Source organism: Choristoneura fumiferana, chromosome 10 (genome assembly GCF_025370935.1).
Source record: "Choristoneura fumiferana chromosome 10, NRCan_CFum_1, whole genome shotgun sequence".
In the NCBI taxonomy this organism is placed as follows: Eukaryota; Metazoa; Arthropoda; class Insecta; order Lepidoptera; family Tortricidae; genus Choristoneura; species Choristoneura fumiferana.
In genome coordinates, this window is record NC_133481.1 from 6,780,395 (window position 1) to 6,801,908 (window position 21,514).

At 36.6% G+C, this 21,514-nt stretch overlaps 1 protein-coding gene and 1 long non-coding RNA gene across 9 annotated transcripts in view; both read left to right on the plus strand.

Annotated features, from left to right (window-relative positions):
* Nucleotides 1-21,514, plus strand: part of LOC141431958 (carboxylic ester hydrolase-like) — a 38,184-nt gene that overhangs the window by 12,651 nt on the left and 4,019 nt on the right. Inside the window, exons 1-2 of one of the 8 annotated variants that reach the window (XM_074093263.1) lie at nucleotides 4,199-4,221; nucleotides 20,129-20,264. In XM_074093263.1, coding sequence (XP_073949364.1) covers nucleotides 4,214-4,221; nucleotides 20,129-20,264 — 144 coding nt within the window. In that variant the 5' untranslated portion in view covers nucleotides 4,199-4,213. Of the gene's footprint in view, nucleotides 1-4,198; nucleotides 4,222-12,367; nucleotides 13,103-17,129; nucleotides 17,584-18,042; nucleotides 18,275-18,556; nucleotides 18,726-19,579; nucleotides 19,902-19,942; nucleotides 20,023-20,128; nucleotides 20,265-21,514 lie in introns of those variants that run through there. The other 7 variants (XM_074093264.1, XM_074093268.1, XM_074093265.1 and 4 more) reach the window with 7 other exon arrangements.
* LOC141431960 (uncharacterized) lies at nucleotides 4,251-8,329 on the plus strand. Its single transcript, XR_012451779.1, has 2 exons — nucleotides 4,251-7,763; nucleotides 8,164-8,329. It is a non-coding gene; the product is annotated as an uncharacterized lncRNA (long non-coding RNA).

Sequence of the window (21,514 nt, forward strand, 5' to 3'; positions counted from 1 at the left end):
CTGTAATACCTACTAATACCTGTAATACCTCACTTGTAGTGTCGCTGTAAGTTTTTTACTCGTGCGACGTGCCTAATTATCTAATTAAATTAAATGGGTTAAAGAGTTGGAAAGTATTAACACGTCATATCGTCCAAATAACTTTTCTACCAATCCAAAACCTCCAATCTGATGTTGTCCTATGTCCCTTAAGAAAATAATGATCGAATTCAAATCATATTACTGTTTTAATCAACGAGAGTCGTTTGTGTCTTGACCAATTGTTGATCAAGTTAAAAGTGGTTCGCTAACTTGATTCTATATCTCAGGTCAGCTGAAGATCAAGTCTGATTTGCAATCAATAGGTCGCCATGACAAGCAGAAATTAGCCAAAATAATAACGTTTTATATAACCTACTTATTAGGATAAGTAGGATATATATAAAACGTTCCTACTGTAATATTATAAGTGTGAAACTTTGTGAGTGAGTGAGTGAGTGAGTTTGTGAGTGAGTGAGTGAGTTTGTGAGTGAGTGAGTATGTTTGTTACTTCTTCACGCTGAAACGGCTGGATTGATTTGGATGAAATTCAACAAAAAGTTAGTTTAAATCATAGAGTACTTTTTATCCCGATATTCCCACGGGATAGGGATAAAATCTCTAAATAACAACCGCTGGGCTTAGAGTCATGAAATTTGGTATTTAGGTAGCTGGACGTCTGGAATAACACATACGCTACTTTTTATCCCGATATTCCCACGGGACAGGGATAAAATCTTGAAATAACAATTTAAATTCAACTGCTGTATCTAATGATTTACGCGTGCGAAGCCGCGGGTAAACGCTAGTATATTATAAATGCGAAAGTTTTTGAGGGAGTATGTTTTTAGTCCTTCGCGCTGAAACGGCTGGACGGATTTGGATGAAATTTGATATGTAGATAGCTCTGGACATCTGGAATAAAACATAGGCTACGTTTTAGGGTTCTGGAGCCAAAATGGCAAAAACGGAACCCTTATAGTTTCGTCAAGTCCGTCGGTCTGTCTGTCTGTCTGTCCGTCCGTATGTCATAGGCATTTTACTCGAAAACTACAATATGTATATCAATGAAATTTGGAGTACAGATGTCTTGTCAAAGCCGCTATTTAGTTTTGCAGTTAAATTACAAAAATAAATATTTATAGGGGGGGACACTCTATACACGTAACAGAAATTGAAAAAAATAATATTTAACTCGCATCAACGTGTGGCAGACAGTTCGACAGCTCCTTTGAAAAGATAGTAAGGTTTCTCAAAAACTTTTTTGATTAAGTGAAGATTTCCGGAAATAATCGCTCCCAAAGTAGCAAAAATTGTGTCCCCCCCCCTCTGTTTTGTAAACCGTTTGTCCAAAAAATATGCAATAAATATGGACAGGTAACCCTTAATAAATACTTTCAACGAAAATTGGTTTCAACATGATCGGATATACCATTTTTGAGTTATTGCGTGAAGATACGCTCTTTTTCTGGTAATAGATTTTAAGACTGTAGTCAGTGTTTTAATTGTGTTATAACGCACATAATATTACTTGTTTTTTTTTGGTAATGGCTACGGAACCGTGTCCGACACGCTCTTGGCCGGTTTTTTTTTAATAATGCCCCATTCGACGTATGTTCAAGTTTCCAATAAAATGAAATAGACTTGAGATTTTTATCCTTTTTTACGAACGATGATAGATTTTACTGTGACATGCCAGAATTCTCATGAGTTTTTTATAGACAGCATCATGAGTAATTATTTTAATTCATCTAGTAACTCACTTGAATTTTATAAAAAAAACTACATTTGAGTTATTTATACAGTCGTGAAGCTTATTACACTAGTGCTTTTATTTATGACGACCAGATGGCCTAGTGGTTAGAGAACCTGACTACGAAGCTTGAGGTCCCGGGTTCGATTCCCGTGTCGGGGCAGATATTTGTATGAAAAATACGAATGTTTGTTCTCGGGTCTTGGGTGTTTACTATGTATTTAAGTATGTATCTATCTATATTCGTTGCTACATTTATTCGTTGCTTAGTACCCATAACACAAACTTTGCTAAGCTAACTTTGGGACTAGGTCAATTGGTGTGACTTATCCCGTGATATTTATTTATTTATTTATGAAGTTTTTGGTGAGAAACCACCTCCTGCCCTAACAGGGCAGCAGTACAAATTTGAAATTATTAATACAAATGTATTAACCAACCCACACTGAGTTCTGACAACAGGGGCAACAGAATGGTAGACGAACGGCGCCTTCAATCTGAACAGAGTGAGGTCAATTGACGACTAATTGTAGAGTCTACTGCCATTGAAGGCGGCAGCTCTTTGGAGCCCCTTGCCGCTTTATAGCCATTCCTCTGGTTGACTAACCTCTGTTCCTTATCATTATCAACATGAAGATTTAGAACAGGACAACACGACTTTGACATCCTTTTAAACAAATATGTATTGCCGGTTGTACGAGTATCTACACTTTATAGTCAGCGCTTCCACAGTTCACTTTAGTTTTGAAGTGATCAAATGCTTTGTCTACTATGAACTAAAATAATTTCCTTGCTCACCCGCGACCTTACGATAGCTAAGCTTATGCAAAATATGCGTGTTCATGCAGTTCCTCCACCTCCACACTGTAAGAACACAAACAAATCACACAAACCCATCTATCACCACCACCACACTACACTGACGCGTTTCGAACTCAACCAGAGCTCATCTTCAGAGTGACACAACCGTACACCATGCTTGTTAGACCACCGTTTTAACTTGTCACTGTAACTCCCCAAGTACCCACACACGTTTTATGAAACAAAACAAAACTACCCACAAATTATTAATAAATTTTTTAACCGTCCTTCAAAACTACCTTGATTTTTATTTATTTACTGTCAAGGCATGTTTTATTGACTACCATTGCTGAAATTAGATCCAAGCCGTAGCAAGGGAGATGAAACTAAATTTACCTGCTCATTAATAATAGACCCCATACTGTTGTATCTAATTATCTCCATGCATTCTAAAACATCGAGACGAAACCCCTTGCCACAATAATGTAACACTTCATACGAACACACACATTATTGTTACATGGTGATAGATGGGTTTGTGTGATTTGTGTGTGTTCTTACAGTGTGGAGGTGGAGGAACTGCATGAACACGCATATTTTGCATAAGCTTAGCTATCGTAAGGTCGCGGGTGAGCAAGGAAATTATTTTAGTTCATTGATATGGACCTCCGCAAAGTAACGCCTGATTCAATAAATTGCTTTGTCTACTATTCTTAGTGAGTAGACGAAATTATCGTTATCAGTCTACTCTTGCAATATTGATATTTGTCGCTAGGGTGCTAATCTTGTAGTAAACCGGATTACCAAAGCCTACCTTTCTGCATAATAATCATGCTTTCTGCTAGTATATCATTACGTTCGCCCTTGTTTTTAAGACATTAAATTTGATAAAAACACGCACCATTCCAATATAATGTAATTATCAAAATACTTTGTGAAAAACAAAAATATTATTGTATTCTTGAACCAGTCTGATTTTAGACCAAACAAGCCAAATCAACTCGGTCGTTAAAAGTTGATATTTTACTCGAAACGAACGATATCAAATTTAAGTCGTGGTGATTTAAACCTTTATAAAACTTGGTAAACTTTATGTTTAGCTTAATACTCGTGAGTAGGTAAATATTGACCAGGTCGTCGCTCCATCTTGTTGGAGGCCTACAGACAGCTTGTCTCCAGGAGACAAGCTGTCTGTAACTCCGCGGACACCATCCGAGAACCTTCTGACCCCATCGGCTCTCAGTCCTGCGAACAATGTGCCCCGCCCGCTGCCACTTCTGGTTAAGAGCGCGGGATCGCGGTGGATGCGGAAAGCACAAGACCGGTGTGAATGGAGAGCCGTGGGGGAGGCCTATGCCTAGCAGTGGACGTCTTTCGGCTGACATAATGATGATATAAGGTAGATATAGAAGTAGCAGTGGGCGGGGCACATTGCTCGCAGGGCTTATGGCCCATGGGGTCAGAGGTTCTGAATGGCGTCCGCGGACCGGGAGACGAGCTGTTGGTAGGCCTCCAACGAGATGGAGCGACGACCTGGAGATAAGATCGCGGGATCGCGGTGGATGCGGAAAGCACAAGACCGATCTGAGTGGAGAGCCTTGGGGGAGGCCTATGTCCAGCAGTAGAAGTCTTTCGGCTGACATGATGAGGTAGGTATTAAGTACCTAATGCTTTTTACACAGAAAGCGCTTTGTACCGATTGAAGTCAAGTAGCCACACCGAAGAAAAAGATTTGCTAACAGTAACAAAAAAAATGTTGCTTGTAACATAACTAGAGTAACTACAAAACTAAAGCCTACTATAGTCTAAAAGTTAGGTGACGTCTTACAAAATCAGTTTGGTTCCTAATTATGGTCTATTCCTGAAATGAAGATACTAAAATGACAGTCTGAAATGTCAAAAGTAAAAATAATGTGGCCAGCATAAAAGGAACAGTGCTGCTCCATGATTTCGGTTTCGTAAATAACCGATAAAATGTATATTATAGCATACAATATTCTACTTTCCATTTTGTAAATATAAATGCACTTTTACGATAAAGTGATAAAATCTAAGCACAGGTAAAAATACAGTGTTCATCACTTAGTGCCAACGTAAAAAATAATACAGAAGGGCTACTACAAAACTAGAAAAACGAAGTTCGTATGGCACCGTCTCTTTCACTCGCGTATTGAATGAGATAAGCGTCAGCGGGACGGAAACATACCAAGTTCGGGTTTTGCATTTCGTAGTTAGGGCCAGCAGGGCTACTACGAAGTTCGAAAGTCGAGGTTCGTGTCGTTCCGTCCTTCTGACGCTACTATTTAATGCGGGAGTGAGAGGGGCGTTGCGGTGCGAACTTTGATTTTCGAATTCCGGAGTAGGCCCTCAGATATCACACAACGTCATTGTTCATGTTTTTCGTATTCAAGTGGTATTCAACCGATTTTCGTTACTTTACTCGTATTGTCATCGTATGTGCTCAGTGCGTTTTTTCGTGTTATTGTTGCTGTTGACGTTATTTGTTAAATTTGTTGAGATAAGACGTTTTATTTATTAATTTTGTTTGGACGTGTTTTTGTTGAGTTTTGTTTGATTAAACATGGACTCTGAGCAGCCAAGTACTTCGTCGCATAGACGACACAGCGAAGAAATATTTTCGCCTCAGAAAAAACGTAAACGTCAACCTCTTAGGAAAGCCGAGAAGTGTATGGTTGTAAATACGTACAAATATGTATACACAGAGGCCAAAGAATGAAATTGAAACTTAAACATCAACATCTATAAAAAGTTGAAATATCTCGAAAACGGCCGCATTTTTATTAGACCTATTTTACCTTTTCTAGAATGTCCTCTAAGTGCCCTACATTTTAGTACATCACGGATCCGTTCATATCTTAATATTTTACGACATACAAACATAGGTACCTACAAAATCTTTTGGTGATAACCGGTTGCGGCCATCACTATTTATGAGACGCAAAAAAACAGGTAACACATAAAAAGTCATTTTAGTATCTCGAATTATGGGACAGACCATAGTCAATTTTGGCTAAACGTCAAGTAGCCAAACTAGATCAGCTACCCTTTTCAGTGCATTCTGCAAATTGATGGACCCCATCGAACTAACAATTTGTGAGGATGAGCGTAAAGGAGACAACCTTTGGGTTCGATATCTGACTTTATTCTCTAGAGCTTATGCTAACACTACATGTATTTATATTATATGGGTGGAGAGTATGTGTGTGTGTGGAGACACACTACACCTCCCCTCTTACAGAAAAAAAAATATTTTTGTCAGTTAAAAATTTTTTTTTTTACTATATTCTTTAAAATTTAATTTTGTTGATTAAATAAAAAGGATACATTTTGACAAAGTGACATATACATATGGTATTTATACTTACTAAAATATCTTATTTGTATAACTATACGAGTTCATGCGCTTTGCTGACGAGACGAGATACAGGCATCATCTTGTTTGTCACAGAGTAACAATACAGTCAGTGGATCGTAATATTTAATATTTTTTTTTTTTAATCTCATCACTTTTACGTTTAAAATTTGGTAACAATAACTGGTTTAAAGATGAATATAATTAGAAATCTGTATATTAACAATTTAAACAAAAAAAAACCTTCAATAACAATAATTCATTTCATTTTAATTTTTTTTTATTCACTCAAAATATATTTAAAATACTTATTTGACTCTGATTACGTAACTTTTCAGGAAGTGCATAGGTATAATTTTCTTTATACATAAATAACTCTTTTATTACAAACATAATTATAATGGTCGTACCTACTGTTCTTGTCATAAACTGTGCAGTGTGCAAGTTATTCGACATGTAAGTATGTGTTCAAGTTAAATACTCCTAATTTTATTTTTTAACTAATAAAATTATTATAATATCAATGTTGCTCAGAACATTGGCTTGCAAGCCTTTATAATTAGGTATGTATTACTTATTAATTTATCTACTTTTTCTTTATAATAGTTACACTTTTACGAGTGTGCAACTTTGGCATCACTTTTTTTTTATGCTATACAATGCAATGCACGATGCAAGGTACGCAACACATTTCCACTTGTGGTCGGCCGACCTTAACTTATTCACTTATTTACTGTTCAGGATACAGGTTTTTTTTTATTTATTTATTTTAGTGCGCGCACATTCATTAAGGTGGAACGATTTCCATACTAATGTATTAACACAATCATGTGCGCTTGAAAGAATAATTTGAAATTAAAATCACATCTGTTGACTTTTATTTTGTTCTTTATTTGAGGCATTTTTTATTTACCTAAAGAAAGCTTTTGATTAATAGCTTAATCTAGATGATTATTTTAGTTATTTTTTGTCAATATGTGAGTGGACGGCGACAGTATCGTACGCCAACGGCTCGGTTAGTAGTGTGTGTTTCAGCAGGGCTACTACGAAACTCGAAACTCGAAGTTCGTGTGGTGCGGTCCCTCTGACACTTATACTGTTTAATACGAGAGTGAGAGGAACGGCACGACACGAACTACGAGTTTCGAGTTTCGTAGTAGCCCTGCAGCTACGTTGTCAACTCGCTGACAATTCGATGCTAAGCGACGTTGCCAGATTTCGTTTGATTTGTCTGATCAAAATCACATAGGTAATTACCATTTTGAAGCTCGTTTAACTTTTTTTTAAATATTTTTGCTGGCCATAGGTACAAAGTCCGTCAGTCAAAAGACTGAAGTGCAACGAACAAATGTATTGCCAATTCTTTGGGTTTCCGACAGAAATTAGGAAGAAAATCACATAACATTAACGTATTAACAAATAAGTACGGAAAATTGCATTAACGGATTATAAATTAGTAGTGATAAAATCAGATAAAGGCTGCATGGCTTGTGGCTTTTTCCATAAAATAAAAAAAAACATCAAGTCAAATGTCAAATTCGTCAAGTCATAATTTTTTGTTCGTTTGTTGTCATAGGTTGTCATGACATTGTAAACTAATGGAGTAATTTTTTCTAAATTAAATTATCGTAATTTGTCCTCGAAACTGGCGGGATTATCATTATCTATAATCTATAATGTGAATGCAGTTATATTTTCAAGTATTGAACTGAATTATAATTCACATTGGAAACTATGAAGCCACGAACTTTGCGAAAAAAATACATAAAGCATCAATACTCTGGTCTCGAAAAAGACGCATTATAAGGAAATTAAAAAGTAAGTACAGTAGAGGCTGAGTACCTACAACATACAACTTCCACCACCCCCGTGGGTACCGTAGGAATCGGCTGAGGGATAATATCAGAAGATGGGCAGCAGCGTTTTCCAAGCAACCCCACATCATATACTTACTACGCTCGCCAACCCGCTTTTCAAACGTGGCGAGTATTGGCAACACGGGAAAATATGGGGGAGGCCTAAAGTCTCAGTTTCCATGACCGTAGGTGTTTAGGACAGATTTTTTACTGTTTTTTTTTTCAAGTCCCCAGCCCCTTGGCAGCGGACTAATTTTTGAGCCTCATATCTCGGTAATTTTGGAGTTCAGAGAAAAGTTCATTTGACAAAATATGCTTCTTCAAAATATGTTTTATTTTCATAATAAAATATTTAATTACAGAGTGAAAAACACTGTCATAACATACATTGTCGGCTGGTAAGCTGTGTACGAGACTGGCACAAGACTGGAAAAGTGGCGTGAAAATGCAAGAGGCACTCAGCAGTGGTTGTATGTGGGCTAATTTAATTGACTGATGTAAATAAATAAATAAAAACTGACTTAGTGATGGACTTTTTTATTTGTTGTTCAATAGAGCCTTCGATTACTACCCAACCAATTAAATATCATGAAGAAACGTACACACACCTGCTATATAATTAATGGTGTGTGCTATATTTCAATTCAAACTGGGCCTGCGTTGAAAATAACGCCCAAGCCCTCATTGTGAGAGGAGGCCTCTGTATGTAGGTATGTATAGGGATAATGATTATGACTAATTTTCTCATAGTATGTAAAGTGTATTAAACAATAAATAAACAATCGTTGAGTTACGGTCAAGGAAACTGAGTCACGTACCAGGGTGGAACCTATGTGCTAGTAATGTCATGTTGACATCCCATACACTTGCCAAAGAAATCACAGCGCAATTGAAAGGTTCCACTTGAGTTCCACTCTGGTACGTGATTCGGTTTCCTTGACTTTGTAAATGCGAACTTATCCCTCGAAGGGATCTCTACCAAGCAACCCTTGAGTGGATGTGAGGAATTATAAGTCTCATAGTACTTACTGTACCTAGTTGTGCTGTGCATATTCAGATTTACCTAAAATTAAAAAAAAAAATGTTTGTGCCTAAATTAGGTCTTATACATTTTTAGCTACACATTTCAAAAAATATTAACATCATTAACTGAGAACAATAAAAAAAAACAAAAAAAAAATAAATCTTACAACGGGTTTGAACCCGAACTCCCCAAGCTGAGGGTAGGGTAAACTCTAGCCTTATGCAACTAGGCCAATCTGCTCTTTGATCATGAGAGCGAAATTGACAAAGACTTCTGTTTACAACAAATTACAAGCATGTGTGCGAAAATATCTCAGTCGAAACTGCAGCGATCAAGTGAAAGTATTTTCTAAGTTAAAATACATCTGAAACTTGGTACGATATATCACAAATTTCACGCTATTGGCGGTATGTACATTATTTTATAAAAATATCCACGATTTCATTCCTAAAAAAAATAAAATACGTGGAATTTGCACACTAACGTCATCTACTGGCGCTGTAGTGCCTAGCTGACCGTGACAAGCGACCTTAATCCTTTTACAACATAATATAACTACATACAGGCAGTTCATTTAACACTTCCTTACTTCTTTTGCATACCGTGTGCCCAAGTCTCTGCACAATTGATGCTCGATCGAATCATGATCAGAGAACAAGGGTTTCCTACCTGCCCTGTATCCTGGCGTACCTTGCTGTTTAACTTCCCAACATCGCTCAACAGCGCAACTCGGGCTATTGTTGATTACGAAGTCATTCTACTTTTAAGTACCTAAATTAACCATTTCTTTAAAAAAAACATTCGAAACCTCTACCAAATTTTCATGCAATCTGAAAATTTCAGCTTACAAGTATTGCAATAGACAATTAGAGTGGCCGTTCCAATCATCAATTGTAAAACTTATTCACTTCCGTTTTCCCAAACACGTATAAACTTTCCTTCTCGTTCAATACTTTAACTTCCTCATAAAATGAAACTTTTCCGAATTATCCACACATGACATTATTTATTCAATTCCTATCTACTAAAAAATAATCCTACAATTATTCGTTTCCTTTCCTCTTTATAAAAAACTAATAAAAACCTTAAAATAGTCCCTGTCAATTTAAATAAAAAATGCGTTTTAGAATACCTTATTTTTCCAATTATCTTGATGATTATTTAATTTATGTCTATTAATAATTTGAAATAGCAGTAGGTGATCAGTCTAACAGCAATTACAAATTATTATTTAATCACCCCTCTTATGCCTCTGCAGCGGAATAAGAGGAAAATTACATTTAGGTAAATAAGTAATCATCATTCAATGTATTCATTTTACGAGAACTAAAAAAAAACGCTAGCGGTAAGTTAGCTTTAATTTGCTTTTTCCTAACCGTACTTACCTAAACATTATTTATTCTAATAACGACAAACGAATATGTGAATAACATGCACGAAAGTGGTTTTGGTCAAATTACTATGAAAATCAAAAATATAACTTTATTTACCTGTATGGACTATTCAACAAATCGAGTAAAAATTTCCATCGCCTAATAAGGGTTTAGTTTTGATTCTAAATGTATCATGTCATGCCTATCATCATGAAATTTGACCTGTAATAACAGACGTTGAATACCTAGATTCCGTTCCATATTTGATGACTAATGAGATCATCGTGCGCGATACGAGTACTTAAACTGTAAACAACGATTCTAATTTAGGTAATCGTAATTAGAAAAATGTGGTGATAATTTTTTGGTCAAATTATGGAATCTCAAGCGGATTTTGTACCTACTATGTGTTAATTTTTCATCTCGCCAGCAAGTGCTTATTTTATAGCATTACAATAATTATCATTAGAATGTATAATATTTTAAAATTTACAATTATAAATGTCTTTCAAATTGGTTACTCTCTTTACAATGCAATAAAAAAAAACATTTTATAGAGTAATAAAAATTTACAATTATAAATGTCTTTCAAATTGGTTACTCTCTTTACAATGCAATAAAAAAACATTTTATAGAGTAATAAAAATTTACAATTATAAATGTCTTTCAAATTGGTTACTCTCTTTACAATGCAATAAAAAAACATTTTATAGAGTAATAAAAATTTACAATTAAGTATAAATGTCTTTCAAATTGGTTACTCTCTTTACAATGCAATAAAAAAAAACATTTTATAGAGTAATAAAAATTACCTTCTGTTCATATACCTATTTCTAGTTATTATTAATAAAGTTTAAGTTTTTTATTAAATTAATAGTAGATAGAGAAACATGCTAAAAAAAATAAAGTTTTATTCTGTACATACCGAAATTTAAAGTTATAATATATATATTTTTTTACTAATTGCCTACGTCTCTTGCTTTCCGTTAGTCTCACGCTGGTATACCGGTGTCTTTCGCCATCCTTCTGTCGCGCTCCATCCTCCTTGACTACTCGAAACAGTTTCCGGCACCATCCAACATCTCCTCAGGAGTCTATCGTCTCTCGGCAGGCCGCATCTGACTTCAATGTTTTAAATTATTTAGTTGTATTCGTTTAATTATTTTTCTTCAATTACTGTCGTTTTTTTTGTTTTATTCTTCGTCTTATGTCTTCTTCATATAAGTAGTAAGTTTACTTTGTTCAAGTAAAATATTAATATATTTTTATTTTCTGATTCTTCCTTTCGCAGCTTATTTTCCTCTATATTCTTATATTTTATTGGAATATATTATATTTTATCGATTAAGCACTTATCTAGGTATATTATTTTACGTTTAAATAGTTTTTATTAATTCACACTTTGATAGTGTCTCTCACTGTTCCCTTTTTATTTCACTTCACTCAAATGTTTTTAGTTTTTATTCTAAATCAATCACCGTTCGGCGCGGGCGCGGCGCGCCGCCAGTGCAGCGGCAAGGCCGCACTGGCAGGGTCGCCATGTGAGGATGAGCGTAAAGGAGACAACCTTTGGGTTCGATATCTGACTTTATTCTCTAGAGCTTATGCTAACACTACATGTATTTATATTATATGGGTGGAGAGTATGTGTGTGTGTGGAGACACACTACAAATTTGTGGGAAAATAACGGATACATTAATTAGACGGGAAGTACAAGTCTGGAGAAATATCGTCAACCATTCTCGGGATTTGTGCATTTTAAATCTAATTACTTAACCTGTCTCTTTTGTGGAAAAATAAGCGAGACGTTATTTAAAACCTTGAATCTGGAAAAAGATAGACCGAAATAAGACTCATTTTTAGGGTTCCGTAGTCAACTAGGAACCCTTATAGTTTCGCCATGTCTGTCCGTCTGTCTGTCTGTCTGTCCGTCCGCGACTAAGCCCATAGAACGTTAGTCTAGAAAGCTGTAATTTGGCATGAATAAGTATACATATCATTCACGCCGACAAAGTGGTAAAATAAAATGAAAAATTGTAGGGTACCTCCTATACCTAGACGAAAAGAGGGTTTTTTTTCTCGACTAACCCTATAGTGTGGGGTATCGTTGGATAGGTCTTTTAAAAACCATTCGATTCAGTGATCTGTTTGCGATATATTCAACTTTAAAGAGCAAATTTTCATTAAAATTTGAAAAAAAATAGAAAGGTAGTAAGTACATCAAATTTACAAGGAAAATTATAACAGCTAAGATTGCTTGAGAATTATTAGTAGAGTTAAAAGATGCTGCATCACGACAGACATCTTCATAGCCATGTGACCCTACATTGGACCCTAGATAAGAACTTCCATGTAACTCATATATTGTAATTAGAGAAGGAGTTACAGTGAAATCCATTTAGATGTATAATTATTTACTTTTCATCATTGTTATCTTAATTATTGTTTACACGATAATATTTCCTAATTATTAAACCCTTCTACTAATTTTAATGAAGACTCCGATAATAATTGTTTACTTTTCCCATTATGGAGTCGATAGTATAAAAAGCACCGTTCGTCCCTAGAAGCGAAGACAGACACACTAGCTCCAAATCGCTCGTGATCTGATCTTTAATTGTAAACGACTCAACTCTAATAAATAGTTATCACGTATCACGTCGACTTTGTCACTTCGGCAAAACCCAACCCATCGAACTCTGAAGACAAGGACGACTGCGTGCGAAGACTATTAGTGCAGTAATCACAAACCCAGTGACAGCGGCACAACATAACTGGTGGCAGCGGCTGCGGCAAGTCTCCCGGACTACGAGCTACACATCGCAACGTAACCCGGAATGTTTTAACCTGAAGAGGCTAGACCCACACATGAAGACTACAGGAATCTTGCTCTTGGCTACCCTGTGAGTAACCCTTTCACTCCCACTATATTTTTTTCCTTTTTGTTTGTGCGCGTTACCTCATAAAATATTACAATGGCTCTCACTCACGTAATGATAAAGGATTATCTCTCTTTCTATGATGGTGATAAAGATACTTTAGACATATTCTTAAATCAAGTTACAGCTTTAGCTCGCGCAGCAGATGCTGACGCTAGGGCCTTATTTCCCGTCATACTACAAAGTAAGTTAAGAGGAGAAGCCCTTAAGGCAATAACCCATGCAGAAAACCGGAACACAGTAGAAGGAATAGTTACCGCGTTAAGAAATAAATTTGCAGATAATAGAACGTTAGAACAACTAATGTCAGAGATCACTCGCATCAGGCGTTTTCCGTCCGAAAACGCACTTGCATTTGCAGAACGGATAATGGAACTTTTATTCGCAGCAAAACATAAAGCAGAAACTGCACAAGCAGGTACAATATTAGAAAATCTGTGCATTGATCAGCTTTGTAAACACCTTGATATAGCAACCGATAGGCTCATCAGATCGGCCAATCACCCCAATTTTGATGCGGCTTATAGACACTTAAAACATGAAATGCAAGTCCATCCAGAATATTTCGCAAAAAAATTAAATAATCAAAAATTTGATCCAAGTCGTAACCAACATCAAAGACCGATACCTAATTATTATCATCAACCAAGACCGACACCAAACTTTTATCAACCTAGACCGGCACCTAATTATCCTCAAACGAGACCAGTAGCAAATAATTTTAATAATCAACAAAACACGCATTGGGCTAACTTACCGCGACCTACACGGATGTATCAATGCGGACGGTCAGTAACAGGACTAACAGACGACCATTTACCCAAAACCGACAAAATACACCACGAGGTGTAGAGGTATTCAACGCCGATATAGAAACAAACAATCGAAACGGTTTTTTTCAAGAGACGTCGCCGGAAAAAGACCTCGGATAAAATGACATCCCAAGTATTTGGACCATCATCTCCTTACTGATTCTACTATGCATCATGGGCTGCGCCATTTACCATAAGTGTACCGAACGAAGTCATGAGAACACGGGTATAACACGTTACCCCTTAGTTCTCTCTTAAGGGGGGAGGAGTTAAGAGATGCTGCATCACGACAGACATCTTCATAGCCATGTGACCCTACCTTGGACCCTAGATAAGAACTTCCATGTAACTCATATACCTATTGTAATTAGATAAGGAGTTACAGTGAAATCCATTTAGATGTATAATTATTTACTTTTCATCATTGTTATCTTAATTATTGTTTACACGATAATGTTTCCTAATTATTAATAACTACTAATGTTAATGAAGACTCCGATAATAATTGTTTACTTTTCCCATTATGGAGTCGATAGTATAAAAAGGAAATTGTAATGAATGAGCACAGTTCGTCCCTAGAAGCGAAGACAGACACACTAGCTCCAAATCGCTCGTGATCTGATCTTTAATTGTAAACGACTCAACTCTAATAAATAGTTATCACGTATCACGTCGACTTTGTCACTTCGGCAAAACCCAACCCATCGAACTCTGAAGACAAGGACGACTGCGTGCGAAGACTATTAGTGCAGCAATCACAAACCCAGTGACAGCTGCACAACATAACTGTAGTTTAAGATTAAATAGCAGCCTATAAGGTATAAAATATCCCTAAACTTGTTACTAGTGAACATCCAGAAAGCATCGATGTAATGTCTAATTAAATTAATGATTACTTATAACAGTTATTATAGGCGGTAATGGGTTGGATGTTAATTTAACGGCTTAATTACATATTATTCATTTGAATCATTAAAATAAACATTCCTTTCATTACTTTACTACAATAGGAATGTACGGTCAAAGATTTAAGTCATTAAGGGCCTGTTTCACCACTCATAAATAGTTTTTTATGTGACAAATATCTGCAATGCCATCTCTGTTTGTTTTCTCCGAATAAACAGAGATAGCATCATATTTATCGGTCACATGAAATTTATCAAGGACTGGTTAACACGTCATTATAATTGAATATTTTTGACGATGTCGATGATAGTGATTTCTGAGGGGACGAAAAGTTTAATGAAAATTATAAACTGCCAATACAAAAAATATTGTTTCAAGAGTATTTATCTGCTCTTATACGCGACGCGAGAATCGCAGTTCCATTTTAAAAATCTTTTCGTCTTCTTTCTAAGTACAGTTAAGTACCTACTGCTATTAGTTTTCAAAGATCACCATTGTCAATAGATGGTCAATAGCGTCCTCTCTCTCGGCATACTTAGTGTGCTGCCTGATCCTCTTACTAGTTTCCTCCATAGCTTCTAAATCTCCATCCAGCAACCGCAACATCCTCATTTGACCTTTGCTGTTCTGAGGTACGAAGGCAGCGTCCCCTCGTGAGATGATTTCCAGCTGGAGGGTAGGCAGGAAGACCTGTGCAAGGTCCGCCCGGATTGCTACCACTATCTTGCTCGCTGATCCTGCCGAGAAGCAGCAGTGCTTGCACAGTTGTGTTTCTTCTTCTTCTCTTTTAAAATATGGCTTTTCTGTCCTAGTTAATAGAACAATTTCGCCAGTGTCAAGTTAAACTCTCTTTGAGAGGCACGTTGTACGGTGATTGTAGTTTTTGCAACTTGATAGTAAAATTCCAGAAACCACGTGGAGACCACTTGCGCATTAAAAAATGTTAGACACGAGAGCAATATAGGATTTTGGGATCACTGTTCACTGTTAAGGTTAATCGCCGCATAAAACACTATCAAAATTATACTTCAACTAGCCAAAGAAACAGAAATAGCAAAATTAGATATTATCTACATCCGCCATCTTCGAATGCTACAAATCGAATCCAGTTGTGTTTCGGCGTGAAGAGTAAGACAGCCGGTGAAATTACTGGCACTTGAGGATTCCCTTCTTAGGGCTCTAGGTTGGCAACGCATCCGCAATACCCCTGGTGTTGCAGATGTTTATAGACGGTGGTGATCTCTTACCATCGGGAGACCCACTTGCTCGTTTGCCATCCAGTCGAATAAAAAAAAAAAGGAAGGTATAATGCTATTCTTTTAGCTGATTCAAATTTCGGATGAGCGAGTATCCGGAATAATTTAATTAAGGGCCCAATTACATAACAAATTACAAGCTAATAGCACCTACGAGTATAAGCGATTTTATGTTGAAATTCACTAATACTATTTGCTGGTAATTTGGTATGCAATTGGGCCAAGTAGGTATCAAATATTGGCGTAGGATCTCTGCGTAGTCGCAGATGATATTCTAGTGAATATACAGGATTTAATTTAACCCTGATGTAAAATGTTTTCTGAAATAATAAATTAAAAAACCCGGCCAAGACAGGGTTACGAAAAAAATAAGTAATATTTTTCTAAGGATTTCGTATTTTATACGGAATCTTCCAAGTTTAGGTATATTTTATACCTTAGGCTGTTATTTACTCTTAAACTACTAATAATTCTCAAGCAAACTTAGCCGTTATAGTTTTCCTTGAAAGTTTGATACACCTACTTACTACCATTCTGAATTTTTTCACATTTTTCCACCCACCGGTTTAGATTTTAGAGGGGGGGACGCCCGATTTTAATGAAAATTTGCACTTTAAGGTTGAATATTATGCAAAAAAATACTGAATCGAAAAATCGTTTTAGCAACCCCCTAATGATTTTAAAAGACCTATCCAACGATACCCCACACTACAAGGTTGGATGAGAAAAAAAATCACCCCCACTTTACGTCTATGGGAGGTACTCTAAAAAAAAATATTTTTGAATTTTTTATTGTACCATTTTGTCCGCATAGTTTACATATATATTCGTGCAAAATTACAGCTTTCTAGCATTGATAGTCCCTGAGCAAAGCCGCGGACGGACGGGCAGACAGACAGACAGATAGACATGGCGAAACTATAAGGGTTCCGTTTTGTCTACGGAACCCTAAAAACGGTAGCTAATAATTGTTTTTTTTTACAAGTAACTGACCGTGATTGACCCCTATCTCACCTGATGTTAAGTGCAGATGAGGCCAAAGTTGTGTCTCACTGGTCCAGTCACGCCTATTCACTCTAGCCTTGAAGAGCCCACTTCTTCTTCTGCTTGAAATGTAGGTACGTACGTTAATCACAACGTAATAAAATCATATCTTTTTAGTTCCGTTTCACATTTAACGACTACTACTATGATATGCTGATCTTAGGATATATTATGCTTATCTTATCTCAGGTCAGGCAAAGAGCAAGTGCCTCAATCAAAGGTCGAAATAGGTAGCAGAAATTGATCAAAACAAAGTCACGAAGCTAAAAACTGTATGCATGTAATGATCGACGTGGCAGCGTAGGGTGATGGTGGTAATAGTTAGGTTTGTGCGATGTGTGGGTTCGCGTTCGCGTTCGAGTGTGGAGGTGGAGGAGCTGCATGAACACACATTTGTTGTATAGACGTAGCTATCGTAAGGTCGCGGGTGAGCAAAGTAATTGTTTATAGTTCATTGATATGGGCCTCCTTAAAGTAACGCCTGATTCAATAAATTACATATTATTATAAAGTATTTAACAAAAATATCAAATAGGTAGAAACTATAAAAGTTTGGCTTATGTTCATGAATCTGGAATTAGATGGATCCAATAAGGATCGGGACTGCACGAACATTGTTAAATTGCTGTTTACAGTCAAAGAAACTGAATCACGTACCACAGGGTGGTAGCCTTTGTGCTACTAATATCATGTTAACAGTTAACATCTCATACTCGTACATCTGCCAAAGGAATCGTATCGAAATTAATTTTGAAAAGGTTGTACCCTGGTACGCGATTCAGTTTCTTTGACTATACATGCATGCATGGGTACCTTTATTTATTATTCGACTGGATGGCAAACGAGCAAGTGGGTCTCCAGATGGTAAGAGATCACCACCAGGGGTATTGCAGATGCGTTGCCAACCTAGAGGCCTAAGATGGGTTACCTCAAGTGCCAGTAATTTCACCGGCTGTCTTACTCTCCACGCCGAAACACAACAGTGCAAGCACTGCTGCTTCACGGCAGGATTAGCGAGCAAGATGATGGTAGTAATCCGGGCGGACCTTGCACAAGGTCTACCACCAGCAAACTGCCTGCCTACGAACTGCGTACCTACCTGCTGCAGTGCCCTTAGTGTAAGTTTTCGGTTACAAAATACGTCTCGTCGATCGCGTTCGCGTTAAAATCTCAATTTGTATGGAAACACGAACATCGCAAACGTTCCGCTAGAGGCGCTGTTCGTGTTTCCATATAAATTGAGATTTTAACGCGAACGCTAATTAATCTAAACTAAACTCCTAACACTTGAGATGGCTGAATGAAATTTGGTTAGTTTACCACTAACAAATAGAAGAGTACAAAGGTACAAGATTATCTTTCATGATGATGCCATATATGCTGCAGATAACATTATCAGCCGGTCGTTAATTGTTCCTGCTCGCGATAAGCCAGTCTGCAGTTTAATTTCAGTTACAATTTGATAGAAAACACAACGTTTGTAATTTGTTATTCTTAAATTTACAAAATGCATTGGCGTTCGATTTGTTGCGTTCAATGTCCGGGCCAGAATACAACGAGCATAGCTCGGTAAGTGCAATAATTTTAAATAGAGTCATTGGAGAAATTGATTATGTCTAATTAGCCCAACTATTAAGTCAATTTCAACTGCCAAAACCAATCTGTTCATCAAACAAACAAGTGGGTCAACTGTTGGTCAGTAACCATCATTGGCCATAGTAGCGATGTGAACAGTAGGCAACAAATGGTGTAGCAAAGGCTACAGCTACACTTCCGAATTCTTCTACTATGTCCTATAACTATCTCTCTGCATTTACAGACGAAATATCTATTGCTAATAAATAAAGGGAAGAATAGTTAAATAAAATCATAAAAATCTGGGCAAGTGCGCGGTGGGCCACACACAGTAGGTACCTATTAGGGTTCCGTGCTAACATGCGGCAAATATTTGATCGACTATGGTACTCGTTAACTTGTAAAGCCTCTGGGCTGTAATACTTTTCCTTTTAAATTCGTTATTTTATCCATCATGATTTTTTGCAGATTTTTCAACCCAAATGGTTCAATTTGCAGAGGATACATGTGTAATAAAAAAAATCACTTTAAATTTAATATTTTGCAAACACTAGCCTCCTAAATTGAAAAAAGGTCATAGGAAACCTGACATTTTTTAAATACCTATCCAACAATACGTAACGATGGGTGGTTAACTATTACATAAAAACTTTTATTTGATTGAGCCAAAAACATAATTACCAGGTAGTTCATGTCAACGAAGATGTCAAGATGCTAAGTCATCTGTCGAAGTTAACGAAAATCAATAAAAACACGGTGTATACATCAGTAGCTTAGGAAATAATTTAAAGAATTAAACTTTTTTTGTATGTAGCGTTAGTTATCTCTAGAACGACTGTCTCTTTCTACTAATAAATTAACAAACAAAGTTTAGTTGCTTCATTAGTATCACAGGGGTCGGACAAATAGTACAGATGACGTAAAAATTACGTAATCTTGCACACAAGTTGATGTTTTTATTTAAACTACATGTACCTAGTAACAAAGTAGCATTAATGAAGTAACAAAATAATCCTAAATAAATCAATGAAATTCAGTGAATAAAATAAATTTCATATCGTTTAATAAAGAGGTCAAAAAATACTATTTGAAATCATTCTATAAGTGATTTGACGTCATCGGCACTTTTTGTCCGACCCCTGTATCACATTATAACAGATTATGTCAAAGGTTATAATATTAGTACCAATTAGTACAGAATAAAGTAGTGTGCCTACAGAAGTCGCAAAGAATCGATCCATCACCTGTCAAAATAGCGCGCATGCCTTTTACACGCCGTCTTACAAAAATAGTAAACAGCTGATCATATTATTGGCAGTTAACCAAGAAACCCATAATCATAACAATTATTATCTGTGATTCTATTGCCTTGAGATATGTAATACTTAAATTTTCAGTGTATCGAAGATGGCTGTGGTCAAGACAGAACAAGGCTTGCTAGAAGGAACTGTGTGCGAGAATGCGGAAGGCAGTTACACGGCATTTAAGGGCATCCCTTACGCCAAGCCGCCTATAGGAAATCTCCGATTCAAGGCAAGAATTTCATTAATTATTTTCTAAATGTATGGAGGTAATGTTTTATGTTTCCTGCTAGCCGATGGACTATGGCTTGATGCAGATCGCCACGAGATCGCCCTTAGATTGACCTTCAGTTTAAAGGGCCGGCGAAGACCTAAGGCCACCAAAGCCGCCAATTCATACATATGTTCGACGCCATAATTCGTGAGACTAAATCACTAAATTGACAATTCATTGTGCACAAGTGTTGCCACAGTCAGGGTAGTGCTGTTGGTGTCGATATAATAAAACATTACGGCATTGGCTTCTAGTGATATTTATCCATTATGTACGGTGACAATATCAAATTAGTTTAATAGGTAATTTACTTTGCAATGTAAGATACCATTGTAAGAAGTGCAAATACGTACCAACGACAATTATTTAATTTATTGTTTTGATTGGCCTCACCTTAAATCCGCTTTATCTATTTTATATGCGCATTATATCATTGTTAAGAAGGTTGCACACCCATATGTCTTGTCTATGGATTTACGTATCCAGGCAACCGTCTTTTGAATTTTTATAACATCTATGTTCCTTTGCTTTGTCAAATCGTACTTTCAATAAATACTTCTAATTTTACTTATTTGTTAATTCACATTAACAATCATTGCCGTCGCCAAGTGCGCAGTGCGCTAACCGAAGTAATAGTTTCATCATTATCTTCAGAAGAGACGCCATTTTATCACCGGTAATGTGTCGCGATTGGCAGGGGCAGGGGGACTACTAAGAAATTCTAAAATCGAAGTTCGTATCGTACCGCCCCTCTCACCCTCGTATTAAATAATATTAACATCAGCAGGACGGCAAGATACGAAATTCAAATTTTATACACTTCGTAGTATTATAGGGCCAGGGGCGGTGCGGGGCATTCGTCGATTTTTCACTTTGAATCGTAATTGATCTTAAGCCTATGAAACGATTCACGGATCGGATCGCATGTTCTTGAACAGTAAACTATAAACCTAATAAATACTACTTATATAAAATAATATCTACTGGTTTTTCTTCCCACCCTAATACTTAAGAACCTTACAAAAACAAGTAGGTATTTACCTAGTAGTTCATCTATTCTAAAGATCTCGTTTTTCTCCATGAAAGTGACAATTGCAACAACAATATTCCCGAAATTGTACAAAAAAATGCCGCTTAGCACACCATTTAGTCTAATCCACACTGAATATCGATATCGGCTACATCACTTTTTAATTTCGTCGAACCCT